Genomic DNA, 13,144 nt, shown 5'->3' with positions numbered 1-13,144 from the left:
AAACATCACCTGCACCTCAACGACAGAACAGACGACATATCGCGTTCCACAGACGAGCGTCAACAAATCGAAAACATGTATAATATGCTCCTTCCAAGCCGATGGTCACTCAAAAACCCCATGAAAGCAATCTTTTGGGTTGTTTTCGCATCCCTCGTTCCGTTGGGGCGTTTTGCGGGCAGCTTTGTTTTATCCAGTGATGGTACTGTTGTATCGAAGCGTTTTCCGGTCGCAAAGGATCGGGAATCTGGACGAATCGTTACGGGAAGCTGTAGACGTCATTACCGCGGAACTGCACGAGTAGATCAAGAAGATTACATTAGCGAAGAGCATCCGCATGTTTCTTGGTTTAAAAGTAGAACTACCTCCTCTGTCTCGCGATCTGCCTTTCTGGTGGCGCTTGCGGCTGGAGTGTCACTTCCGATGGTGCCGCAACAAGTCGCTGCTGCTTCAAGTGGGAGCTACAGGGACGGAGGGGAACAGTTGGAATCGCCTACCCTGATGACGACAACAAGGACGCGAGCGACCAAAACACGTGAAATTGCGTGGCAAGAATCTATTTCAGGTTTTGTTGCTGGTGGAACTTTGACCGCCACCAAAACTGTCGTCAAATATCCCCTCGACACGGCCACTGTCCGTCTACAAATGCCGAATTCAGATTATTCATTTCGTCAACTTTTTCGTCTCTTCGATGGAAGCTATCGGGGAGTCGCCAATCCCTTACTGGCCAATATTCCGGCTGGGGCCATATTCTTTGGAGTCAAGGATGCTTGTAAAGAGAACTTGCGTGTCAGCACAAACTTGCCTCGGTGGGTCCAGACGACCTTAGCGGTCGCCGTGGCCCAGGTTCCTTACTGGGCTGTTCGAAACCCGAGCGAAGTAGTCAAAACGCGGCAGCAAGCCAATATTGATGGATACAATGTAGGGCCACTTGAGGCGTATCAAAAAGTGATACAGGACTCAATGACCAAAAATGGCAATGCGACAACAGGACTTGAAGGGTTGTACACAGGATATTGGGAGAATATTTTGTATGCCTTTCCTGCTGACGTAATCAAATTTGTTTGCTACGATCAGTTCTCACGCGGACGAAAGAATCTCCCACCTGGTGAAGGAGCCATGGCTGGAGCTGCCGCCACCGCCATTGCTCAGTTCGTAACAACGCCTCTGGATGTGGTTCGGAACCGCATTATGGCAGTAGAGACTAAATTCAGCGGTAATGATAGGGTTACCCCGTCATACTTGGACAGTTTGACAACTTTGGCTCGAGACGAAGGCCTCCCTGGATTATTTGCTGGGTCCAGTCCGAGGGTTGGTAAAGCTATTCTAAGTGGAGCAATTCAATTTGCGACCTACGAAGAGACTAAGCAAGATATTGCTAAAGCGTTTGAACGGCGGCAGCAGCAATGATATAAAGTGCATTCCAAAAGTGTTAAACACTAAGAAATGGTTCACAGCACAGGTGACATATCCTTGCCCACAGTAAAATACTCTCAAGCTCTTTATCAAAGGTTTCAAAAGTACTAGCTTACATTCACTTTACCTGTCTACACAAGCAGCGTCGGAGACGACGGCGATCTGCCGCAGGTGGCACGATAAAGATGCGTACAGTTAAATTTAAAACATACGGCCATGTAAACCCATGAACTTTTTTCGACGAAACGACTGCTTCCCCTAGAAAGTGTGACTCTGATTGTTTGTCTATATGTAGGTTGCGGTGCAAGCGGAGTCAGTACCAAATTTCTCTTAACTCTCACCCGATTGAATCCTTACAGAAAATCGAAAGACTGAATCAACATAAATAATTGGCCATGTCCACTACCGTGTGCTCACTCTCTTGCAAGAAATAACTTGATATGAGCAAGCATTTGCACCAAATACATCGATGCAAAAATGGTTTTCAGACAATTCCTGACAGCTAGCTCGTGTTGGGGTTGCATGCGGGAACGATGAATTAACTGTAATGTAACGTAAAGGCAGCTTGGACACGGCTGACTGTTACACTTTCGTCACAGCCTGGACGTCGTCACCCCTGATAGCAAGCAAATCGGGAATCTAATGTAAGAGAAGGGAGGGGATTTTGGTGTACTTTTCATCAGTAAACGCTGTGTAGATTGGCGGACAAACCATGGAAGAAATGTGACGCCTCGCATCGCGAATCAAACAATCCACACAGTATTTTAGAGACGGAAGATAACTTTTCTATACCGACGTTTTTCCTTCGAAAATAGAGAAGATATCGAAGTATAGCACGCAATGTCCATTGCCGGGCTTCTGAAACATGCAACGGTTGCATTGTGCTTGTTTGGAACCAACGCCTTTCTACCAACAACCCGAGTGGCTTTTTCAAAATCACCCGACTCCAGTGTACAGCATCGTGAGCACACATTAAAGTATAACTCAAACCAGCGGTTTCCCAATGGCATCCACAGTCAGTCAAAATCTTTCATTTTGAAAAAGCTGCATTTGGCTGTTCCTGGAGCGCCTGCAGAAATGGCTCGGTTGATTTTTGACTATAAAGGAAATGTGCCATTTTCCTTGGCTTTGGGTGTGAATGCCGTTTTGTTCTCCGCTGCGAAGAGTAAACTGTTTACTATGTTGACTCCTACAGGATTCGCTCACGCTATGGCTCTCGGCACCCTTCTATGGACGACATTAGGTTGGAGGGGCTGGACTTACTGTGTGCTCTACTTGCTTTTGGGAAATTTAGTGACAAAAGTAAAATTTGCCGAAAAGTCCAAGCGAGGATTAGCTGAAGGACGTGGCGGGCGCCGCGGGCCTGAAAATGTATGGTATGTTGCGAAACGGAAGCAGATGGGTTTATCACAAAAAGCACGTATCTAACGCTTCCTTGCGCCAAAGGGGATCCGCTGCCACAGGTCTTACCTGCGCCATATGCTCCGTCCAAGGCGATTTTTTTCTTGGAATCAGCTCGAAAGTGTTCGTGCTTGGATACGTGGCTTCGATTGCAACAAAGCTCGCTGATACCTTCGCATCGGAAATTGGAAAAGCGTATGGGAAGACGACGTTCTTGATTACAACGATGGCTCGAGTAGAACCTGGAACTGAAGGGGCTGTCTCAGCAGAGGGTACTGCAGCAGCTGCACTCGGTGGCTTTATGCTGTCCCTATACGGATACGGAATAGGTTTAATTGACGGCCGCTCAGTTGCTATTTCAACCGTTGCGGCTTTTATCGCAACTAACGTAGAGAGTTTGCTTGGAGCGACCCTTCAGGGTAAGGAAGGGTTTGGTTGGATCACAAACGAGGTGATTAACTTTTTCAATACACTTATCGGAGCCGGAATCGCAATGGCCACCGGCATTCTTGCTTTAGGTATGTAAGCTGAGAAAGTAGCATCCCAATTGACACGTGTTGATAATTGGCCATGCATCTCGATGGTCGGTTGGCTAGCTACAGTGAACATGTCTGTCTCTTTGTCGATTTTTCTGTACGGGGGCAACCATTGCTGTTTCGTCTTCTACCACTTTAAGGCCTTCACTTTTCTTGCCAAATCCAAGCTACAAACAACTAAACGACCCTTCAAAGCATGTTTCTTCTTTTGAGCCTTGGCTCGACAGTCTGAGCCACTAGGACGTTGGAGAGCACCTGCACAATTTAGGACGCGGATTCGTTCTGCAAACGCGCCAAGCTTTCCCCTGAGACAATGTTCTGCAGATGATGCATTTTAAACTGTATCTCATACCCGAACACGGTAGGCATTTTGCTCCTTTTTTATTTTCCCGTCCACCAGTTCATTCGCATAGTTCAAAATCCCTAGTTGTCGATAATTAACTGTAAGGAGCACAGTGTTTCTACGTCGCTGACTGACGTACAGACAGGTTTTTGGACGAGGTCGAAGAAAATGGGACACACAGAGTTCTCACAAACAGAATTTCGCGGACGAATTACTGTTACTGACTGTTAAAGTGAAAGCGAGGATTGCCGGGTCTTCTTCATCTTCGACAAAAAAACCGACAGCTATATCCGAGTTTGTCAGGTGTTTCTAAAATTTCATACAAGTCCCACATCTGATCGGAAGCGAGACTTTGCGCTGTGTCGACCCATGCCTAGCGTATTGGAGACATAAGAACATGTTTTTTCGGTGGATTGGAGTGACTACTTGCTTGACTCTGAGCAAAGCTTTTTACCGCTAGTCACTGCTGCAGCAGGAACTATCAGCACTCGTGCACTTCTATTCTTAAACAGGTCTGATTTGTTAAACAAGGTGTGGACGGGCGACATGGCTCTTTCCCAATCATCAGGTGCATCGCTGGACCTTTCGCTCACTCACAGTCAAGGCGACGTTGAATCTGGAAACATTCGAACGAGGGCAAGCTTGGCAGGAAAGAAAAAAATTATATTGACGCGGAGCGACGTATCTTTTTCGCGAAGGCATGACCGGTTCTGGAGACGAATACTTTGGTGCGGGTTACCGGGGAACTGGTGGGGACACGTCTTGCCTATCGACCATACCGCGCTTTGGCGTCGACATTTGGTCTGGGCCAAATTGGATGGACGGCATTTGCTCGAGACCGTGACTGCGCGTTATAGTAGCACCACTGTGTTGTTGACACTTCTTGTGGGCACTGGTATCGGAACCCTCTTTAGTCCCTCACAGGTAATGGAGAGAGTACGCAGCGCAATGGACGGGAACGACTATGGTTCCATTGAATTTTGGACCGGTATAATGCTCTTTGTGTCCATTTTTTTGTCGATCGGAGCTCTGATTGCTACTTTGACGGCGTGGTCAATATTTACAGTGGTGAGCAGAGAGAATTCGGCAACTATATTGCGGTCCTCGATAGGGTTGTACACCGCACAATTACCGAGTGGATATGTCCTCCTTTCACTGTACAGCTTTGTTGTCTGGGTTTGTAAGTCATTTTGATCCGTGGTAAGGAAGAGGATTCCACTATGTTGAAAGGATGTTCCTAAGTATTCACAATTTTGTTTTGCAGCTATGTTTTTATGGATCCTCTTGCCGTTGTACTTTGCGGTTGCTTTTACTCTGGGAGCTGTTCTACAGATATCCCACATTTCGTCTACGTACTCGGCGATGGGTGAGGTAATAATGGCCACCAGTGCAATGTCACATGAGCGCATAATTCCGAAGGATGAGGAGGAGGAAATGACCCCGAAGGAGCTTTCTCAAATTTTGTATAAGCAGATGCGTTTGGCTAGACGGGCAGGTATTCCGATCACTCGACAGTATCGTATGGACTACCATGGGCATCTCAGGTCAACGGATCTGGAAGCAAACCATGAACAGAAAATCGACACACATGAAAAGCAACAATCACGAACTGGGCTTTAGGGTATAAATTGCTCAGGCTTACAGCCTTGATTGCTGCTGTAAGGTTGAACGGTTCCAGGCAAACTCAGCATAACCGTTTTTCAATAAGACTTTACCGCTTGTCTTGTTCAGTACTAGAAAAGTAAATACACTCTTGCCTAACTGTAAGGATGAATCGTTCTTGGCTCCCGAAATTTTTACAGTGATACGGTCATTCACGAACGCAGGATATGTGAAACATGCCTTGACAGCTTGAAGCGATGAACCTGGGTAGTTGTCTTCTGTATAGTGTATCAAAGCTCGTACTGCGATTCCTAGAGTGCTGAGCCCATGTAAACGAAGTTTTCGCCTACTAGAATCGTCACGGTCTTGTTCTTTCTGTACGTCAGGTTGCGAATCAGGATCTACGCGAATTTTACTAGCTTGCTTCTCTAGTGTGGCTGGCAGAGCATCCGGATTGACGTGAATTTCATTGGAATCACCACTGGTCTGCCGATATAGAAGTGTTTGATTGGGAGGCACAGTATAATCCCATTCGACCAAAAGCTCGTGGAGAGCATCTTTTGACGGGTGTTGTTCCTCCCGAATCATGTCCGTGGGTTGCATGGGGTTAACATGACTACTTGGTACGCCCAAAACGAGAGCCGTGGACGTAATGGTGCAGAGAGTGTGGCAATTATTCGTAATTTTGGTTTCTGTGGTCACGAAAGTGCCGATGGACTTCGGAGACACGGACACAAAGGACTGGCTTACTCGCATCGGTTCTGTTTGACCACTTTTTGGGACAGGAAGCGCGTTCTGGAAAACGACAGAAATTTCGGTTTGAATGATCGGTAAATCATCTATTGATGCGCCATTTCGAAGGCATCCTTGGGGTAAAACACCAGCAGAACTCATGAGAGGCGGAGGAAATGGCGGAATGTCACCAATTGATCTCCGATATTGATTGGCCCAAAAAGTAAAGGTGATCGCGAATGTTGGAACGACTGCAAAGTTGATATCTTCTTCGTATACGTAGCGCCGATCTTCATCGTATCGCTCCAAGGAGGAGCCGAACCCAATCGACAGAGCATAGAGAATAGAATCCCGTGCATTAAACGAAACCGTAAAATCATCCGATATCATTATTGCCTGATCATTACTCTTGCATACAACTTGTGTCTAGATAGATTCACTACTATACGACGAGTCTGCAGCTGATATCCACATCCAGACAAGCGATAGATGAAAGATGGGATTGTTCTCTCAACGTTTCCGGGAAACCAAATTTCAGGAGCCCCTGTTGATCACTCTCGTACAGCGAGATTGATATTGGTATCACGGACAGTTGTACGCTTTCGCAAAAAAGTCATATGCAGAAAAGAACTTAAAATTTTAAATTCTCGGAGCGATAAGTTTGTGAGTTGCAACACACACAAGAAGTATGTAACCTCGGTCTCTAACAAGTGGCTCTCTAGCTAGTAGTGCAGCTGTTCGCGTGGAGTAAAAAATGTGTATTAGTCCGGTGGAGAAAAAAAGGCACTTTACCTTCTACTCTGAATGCGCCGTTGCAGCTGTGAATTGATCTGGTAACTGAAAAAAAAGGCAAGAGCGCTGGCGATGCACTGTATACCAACATTCCTCGCATGGTTCCGAAAAAGCTGTCGTTGGACGACACGCTTTTTATTGGCCAACGAAGTGTGGACGTCTTGTGCTGCCTGAACCCCTGCTAAATTTCTCTGAAAATGCAACGAGATAAATTCAAAATGAGACTGGATGACGACTTCCATTAACGCCGTCTCTAATGAATCCGTGTCCGAGGAAGGCTTGACTATCTCGTCAAAATTCCAGTCGCTGGAGCAGGTCGGATGTTTCTCACGCTGTTCTGGCGGAGATAAGATCCACACTTTGTTGTGACGAGACTTTAATAGATTGCCGATCACCATGTGACAACCGTAGCGTTCTACCGCGCGCGCTGCCTTTTCTTTCAATATTTTTGTGTCCGTCTCCAGCTTGAATGTAACCACAAAGGCGTCAGGGCACCATTTTTGCCGTAGCTCTTCAATAACCTTGGGTACCGGCTTGAGCGTCAGCACCAAATCCTCGCCGTCGCTTTGGATCTTGTGCTCTACGCGACCTTCCGCAGGAACATAAAAATCACTAACAGCAGCTGCCAAAAAAATCATAACGAGCGATTGCGCGTCCCGCAAGCTCTCGGCGCAGAGTTGAAGCCTCCCCAAGTAATCCTCAACTGTTCGGAAAGAAATGCTCAATAAGCGGCCATCGACCATTGCTGCTCTTTGTTCGAAAACAGCATTACGAACAGCTTTCGAATGCAGTAAGGCACGATTTAAACGAACGCCATCATTTTCAGAGGCTTTTGATCGACGGACCGCTGCGGAAGAAGATGGATTCGTTAAAAACGGATCTTGCTCCTGTTCTAGAACCGCTTTCACCAACTCATCTTCAACATCTGTGTCGCCAGAAGCAAAAAGTCGCCCCAAACTTTGTACGTCCAGTCCATGATTTGCCTGTTGAAGTCCCAAGTATTGACTCAAAGCTCGAGCAAAGGGCTCTGCACTTCCTTTCCGTGATAAATGCACGACCGCATAGCCCCTTTGAAGGAGCTGTTCAACGGCAATGGCACCACGTAATCCGGTGGAAAAATTGTCTATGCAGCGAACCGACTGATTTTCTAGGTCGGCAGCCGTACCTCCAGAAGTGACCAAGGCCACCGGACGATGAGCGGTCGCATGTTGGACGACAAATGAGTCGAGCTCGAGTTGCAAAGATTGGCGTATTTTGTGGTCGATTTCCCCTAGAAAGGTCAGCGTTTCCTTTTCATCGTCCTTATTTTTGGTCATGATATTGGAACTCAGCAAGCATGAGATTGCGCAACGATGATGTCCGAGGTATGATGGGATCAAGGACGCATACAGTGGACATACGCAAACTTTGTTTATAGTTATTCTGGTTTCCACTTTCCTGAACTGCAGAGTTTGTGCCTTTCCAAATTACTTCTCGTCACTTCACTGTCAAAAATTGACCGCAATTCTTGGAGATTGAAACAGATTACGACTCCGTTGCCGGACTGATGGCAGACTAGCGAGGACGCTGCCACGTCACTTTGAGTGATCACAGTCAACCAATACGCTGGAATCCTCCATGGTCCGATGTCAGTACTCGTGACTCACGACCTTTCTCACTGTCAAAAAAGAAGATATCTTATGTTACCGAGAGCGTTAGTTACTACCTATCTTGTTCGAGTCTCCCCCCCCCCCCATCCACCAACGAGTTGGGAACCTAATCCATGATTTACACTTCAGCTACTTAGCAACACTCTAGTAGACAACGTTCGGTTGAAACCTGTTTCGTGATTAACACTTACAGCTAACCACACTAGGCAACGTCCAGAGATACATCAAAACGATTGAAGTGGACACGGTCATTGCCTTCGTTAGTCGTTTGTGGAGTTAGTGGTGTCTACGTCTGCCTTCAAAGGTGATGGCTTGGCCTTGTCCTCGTTTTGAGACACAATGGGTGACAGACTGTGACCGGAAAAGAGCTCTATTCCGATATTGTCAAGTATTTGGCCGCCGTTGGTTTTCTTTGAAACCTCCAAAGGATTTTCAGTCGATGGTTTAGAGTCTTCGGTGGGGTCATCGTTCTCTGATTTCGAAAAGCCGCTTAGGTCTATCTTAACATTCCTGTCGACAAGATTTTTTCGTCTTTTCCAAACGAGACCAGCAACGTGCCGATCGCCATTTATAAAAGAACTTGCGAACGATTTTAACGTCTTATCCTCTTTTGCTTGTACGACAGGAGAATGCTCGATGGTCAGTAACCAGTCCTCGTACGCAGAGGCAATAGAATGGAACCCAACTAAGGTTCTTCCTGAAGCAAGATCAACTTTGATAAAAGCAACACTCTGCGGAAGAAAAACGTGGTCGCTAACCATCTCCTGCGGATTCTGGTTGAACCCCTTCCTTATCAGTAGGCGATGCCACGTTCCTCCGCTGTCGTCAACAAACTTTTCTCCAGGATACAGCTTAACAAACCTTTCTCGTAGACTGTCTGGTGGCGGGAAAGTACCGCCGACATGGGACAGAGCCTGCTCAACTGAGAGAAATGTGAAAGAGTGCGATTTGTATCTCAACTCGATAATGTCCAGAGGAGCTGTTTGCTGATTTAGCTTCAAAATGGGGTCGTCCAACGGTGTTGGCCTTGCTTTCACAGGAAGTTCACAGGCGCTTATTTCTCCCAAAGTAACTTTGTTTTCTTTAAGCTCGTCAAAGTATAACCATCGATACCCAAAAAGGAGGGCATTCGGCTCATTGGAACTCCTCTTAATAATGTTTCGTACACGCTGACTCACGTCGTTGCATAAATCATCCCACTCATGTGCATGTTTCATTTTCAAAAAGAGTTGAACTGCCAATATAGCTGCCTGCTCGGTAGAATAGATCTTGACTACTTGCCCGGTATCCGGATCGAGGACGGCAATGAGACGCCCGTTGCTGCTTCGCCCAGCGACTGAGATTTTATGTCGCCCTTGCTCACTGGAAGAAATTTTGTTTCTCGCTGGCTTCCCCTTCGCATTGATCAAGCGATGGCGTTTACAAGAAAGAATGAAATTCTCCAATTCCGTCCTAACATAGTCTGTCAACTTGTTGCTAAAGCTTTCGCGGCGAATGTTATGCGATCGCCGACGTTGAACCTCGGCCATTCGGTATACTGCACTCCCTTCACAGTTAAAAATAAAGCAGTTGTGCCAAACGAGCTCAATGTCTTTCAAAACCGCCAGTACTGTGTCTTCCAGAGACCCCTTTCTTTCGCCAAGTCGTCCCTTGTAACTTCCGTTGATGAGGCGGGATGCAATGGTTCCCAAATCAATGGGGTTCTCAACAATATCGCAATAGGTAGGTACTGCGATAGAGTCAACGGGTTGTCCAAAGATAAACCCGAAGTCATAATCGATGAGCTGGATCACCATTTCGTGTACAATACTTAGAGTCCGCAAGTTTTCGATACTTTTGCCTCCAACATTGCAACCCAAATCGTCATAAGCTGCGCAAATGAGGGCTAACGACTTAGAACCAGATATCTTGTCACTGGGCAAACCTTTCTTCTCTTTCAGACAAACCGGGCATTCCCATGGAGCTTCTGAGTCGAGCTCTTCATCTTTGACGTGTATACATTCGGAGTGAAACGCACGAGGGCAGTAGTCGCAACAAAGTAAATTTCCGTGATTCCGACATACATTGCAGTAATCTACGCTACCGTCCTCGATCAACGAAGCAGCCGAAGTGGCCACATTTTCCTTGGGCATAATCTCACCAAAGTCGTCGACACTTGTGACCTGGTCGATCAGGAAAAAGCCATTTGGAGTATATACAGTCCGATAGTCTAACATAGACCCTGGATCTAAGTCGACTCCGTTGCACACTTCCCTGGGAAAATCGGAAAGTGGGATTTTGCCAACTTTCGGGCGTCGCCCATTGACTCGACCACGAATTTTGCGTTGCAGCCTTGATTTAACGTCAAGGCATGATTCTTCAACAACCTGTAAAATGTCATCAAATACAGTCATATCGACTGAGAGATCTTGGTCGAGCGTCCGTTGTTTCAGCTCGGCCGCGACGGAGGCAACAGTCTGCTTGCAGATCGAACACGTGCAAGTCAAGGAGCAAATTGGACAGTAAACTTGTTTAAGTTCCATCCATTCACTGATTGGAAACGGCATGTTTTCTTCGAAGTGATGCGCACAGTACGAATGACCATTGACTCCACAGGCAAACCTCACACATTCGGGTTTTTCTTCATCGCACAGGTGACATATACTTTCACCCAGTAAAACACTCTGTCCTTCATAAGTCTTGTTGGTAACTGTTGCGGCGTCGTCCGTTTGTTTAGATGATTGCTCGCGCACTTGACGTTCCAAATATTGACGCAGTCGCTGCCGGACTTCGTCCACATAGATCTGTTCCACTTTTGTCTCGGATGCACGGTCTCTGGTGGGACACTTCCCTACACCCCCCTTTTCATTGAAAACTAAAGTCGAACCTCTGCCAATTATAGAGGATGTTCGTAAAGGTGGCCTTGCTTTGTGTACCCCTCGGAGACGTAGACCACCACTTCGAAATCCATTTACTTGTCCGTACAAAGTTGGAATCGTCGCGGAGGAAGTCGCCTCTCGAACTTGTCCAAACGTTTCCTTTGTAGCTGTAGGTATCGCGTAGCTGCAATTTTCTTTCACAAAAGAGTGCAACTGCCGTTGTATCGAGTTTTCCAAGTCAAGTGTTTGCCCAAAACTCAATCCAAAGTTCTCTGCTACTTCCGTTGCAAATGCCAGTGGTGTCGGAGTTTCTGGATCCGTTAAGTCCCAAGATATTTTTTCGCGAAAATATCTTTGGTCACCAATCTCGTTGCCCAATTGGACACTGTTTAGATCATCGAAGGCATCCTCCACTGCAAACGAAATAGTCACATGGGCTACCAATTTTGGCTCGTCCCAGGTATAGTTCGTGTCCGTCGGTTCCATATCACACATGAGTTCCCCAGTTTCCTCAACACGCATTTCAAAACCTTCTCTTCCTCTATGATATGTGTAAATATCTACTTCGCTTGCGGAATCGTTGCACAGTGCCGAAAATCGTCTTGGTATCATGGTTTCGTTAATTGTGTCGACGGAGGCATGTGTTTGTTCTGCTGTTGTGCCCTTATCCACGTTTTGCTTCTCTTCTTGACCGTACAAAATTTCTTTCGTAGTTGCTATTAAACTTTCCGCCGGAAAAGTCGTGAATTTTGAGGCTGCCTCTTCTCCTTTAGCGGTGAGCGCATCCATCGATTCGTGCCTTGGACTTGATGAGGAAGCCGATATGACAGTTGAAATAATTTGCTTCGAAGACCTCCCAGTATCCTCTGCACCATCTATAGCCTGCTTCTTCGCGAAGCTTGACGTTCCAGCACTCGCTTCGTTCCGACTTCGCTTCCTTTTCATTTGTAAAAAGGCTCGCTTGCTAGATTTACGTCGGGCTCGCTGTGAGGGAAGAAAAAAGAGGCATGAACATGAGGCAACAAGAGTCACCAAAGGAATTCTTGCACAGTATGCTTAACAAGTCAAACATCCAAATCTACATGCTAGTTCGTACCTCATGTGGGGGCAAGACATCGGCGATGCCACCGGCTACAGTCCATCCCCATCGAGGGGGGTCCAGCAAAGCCAGATTTATGGTGCTTTCCATATATGCCGTTTTTGTTGCTTCGCCTTCGGACTGGCGCGTGCCATCTTTGGTAACAGCCTGAATCGCCGATTCAGAATCACTGGTAGCCGTCATCTTATTGATCGGTGCAAGAGGGTCGTTCTTCTTCAGCACGGGAAACTACACCATTGTGAGCTACTGGTCGCGAAATCGGCGTATAAAGAAAGTCCCTTACATTCTGGGGGGAATCACGGGCTGTACGATGAGTGAACGTATATTATAGGTTGTCTCGAGTGCATCATAAATCATTGTTGTGTCCGAATCATATTTATCTAAAATAATAGAGGTCATCTACTTCTCTCATGTCCATAGAGGAGATTCACTAACAGTAACGTAATCCGGCCTCGATGAGGCGGTAAAATCCCTAATCCGGCCAAAACCTAGATTTTTTCTAAGTACCAGAGGTAGGGCCAGAGCGGTTTCCTAAGTAATTGGATCACACTTACAGGTAGTCAAATCTATTACGCTTGTCCCGTTTTCCATTTCTCGCTTTCGAGTATCGTCGCCGTGAAACAAAATCGATAGAAAAAGAGAAAATTCGCTTGAGGGAATGAAGTAAAATGGAAAAATTCTCATTGTAAAAGGGGATCGAACGTCTTCAGTATTAG

The 13,144-nt window shown here is 46.5% G+C and overlaps 5 protein-coding genes across 5 annotated transcripts; 2 read left to right on the top strand and 3 right to left on the bottom strand.

The window, feature by feature from the left end:
• Positions 1-564: 564 nt before the first annotated feature.
• On the top strand, positions 565-1,410 carry PHATRDRAFT_9885 (predicted protein; the record flags this gene model as incomplete). Its single annotated transcript, XM_002177950.1, has 1 exon — positions 565-1,410. A coding segment is annotated over one exon (846 nt), but the record flags the coding sequence as incomplete, so codon positions are not given.
• Positions 1,411-2,493: 1,083 nt separating this feature from the next.
• On the top strand, positions 2,494-3,343 carry PHATRDRAFT_10054 (predicted protein; the record flags this gene model as incomplete). Its single annotated transcript, XM_002177949.1, has 2 exons — positions 2,494-2,792; positions 2,863-3,343. The coding sequence occupies 2 exons, from the start codon at positions 2,494-2,496 to the stop codon at positions 3,341-3,343; spliced, it is 780 nt and encodes a 259-aa protein (XP_002177985.1).
• Positions 3,344-5,310: 1,967 nt separating this feature from the next.
• Positions 5,311-6,614, bottom strand: PHATRDRAFT_43519 (predicted protein). The gene has a single exon (XM_002177631.1). It carries the CDS (start codon positions 6,418-6,420, stop codon positions 5,335-5,337), a length of 1,086 nt encoding a protein of 361 aa, XP_002177667.1. The 5' UTR covers positions 6,421-6,614; the 3' UTR covers positions 5,311-5,334.
• A 552-nt stretch (positions 6,615-7,166) lies between these two features.
• Positions 7,167-8,015, bottom strand: PHATRDRAFT_10005 (predicted protein; the record flags this gene model as incomplete). Its single annotated transcript, XM_002177630.1, has 2 exons — positions 7,167-7,567; positions 7,781-8,015. Coding segments are annotated over 2 exons (636 nt in total), but the record flags the coding sequence as incomplete, so codon positions are not given.
• Positions 8,016-8,667: 652 nt separating this feature from the next.
• PHATRDRAFT_43517 (predicted protein) lies at positions 8,668-12,611 on the bottom strand (the record flags this gene model as incomplete). The annotated part of the gene is made up of 2 exons (XM_002177629.1): positions 8,668-12,313; positions 12,426-12,611. 2 exons carry the CDS (start codon positions 12,609-12,611, stop codon positions 8,732-8,734), a joined length of 3,768 nt encoding a protein of 1,255 aa, XP_002177665.1. The 3' UTR covers positions 8,668-8,731.
• Positions 12,612-13,144: the final 533 nt, after the last annotated feature.

The sequence above is a fragment of the Phaeodactylum tricornutum genome, chromosome 2 (genome assembly GCF_000150955.2).
Source record: "Phaeodactylum tricornutum CCAP 1055/1 chromosome 2, whole genome shotgun sequence".
NCBI lineage: Eukaryota > Bacillariophyta > Bacillariophyceae > Surirellales > Neidiaceae > Phaeodactylum > Phaeodactylum tricornutum.
This window is presented reverse-complemented; position numbering and strand designations above follow the sequence as displayed.

Excerpts from the sequence above, each read along its gene's own strand:
- PHATRDRAFT_43519 (XM_002177631.1), bottom strand. The coding sequence starts at position 6,420 with ATGATATCGGATGATTTTACGGTTTCGTTTAATGCACGGGATTCTATT.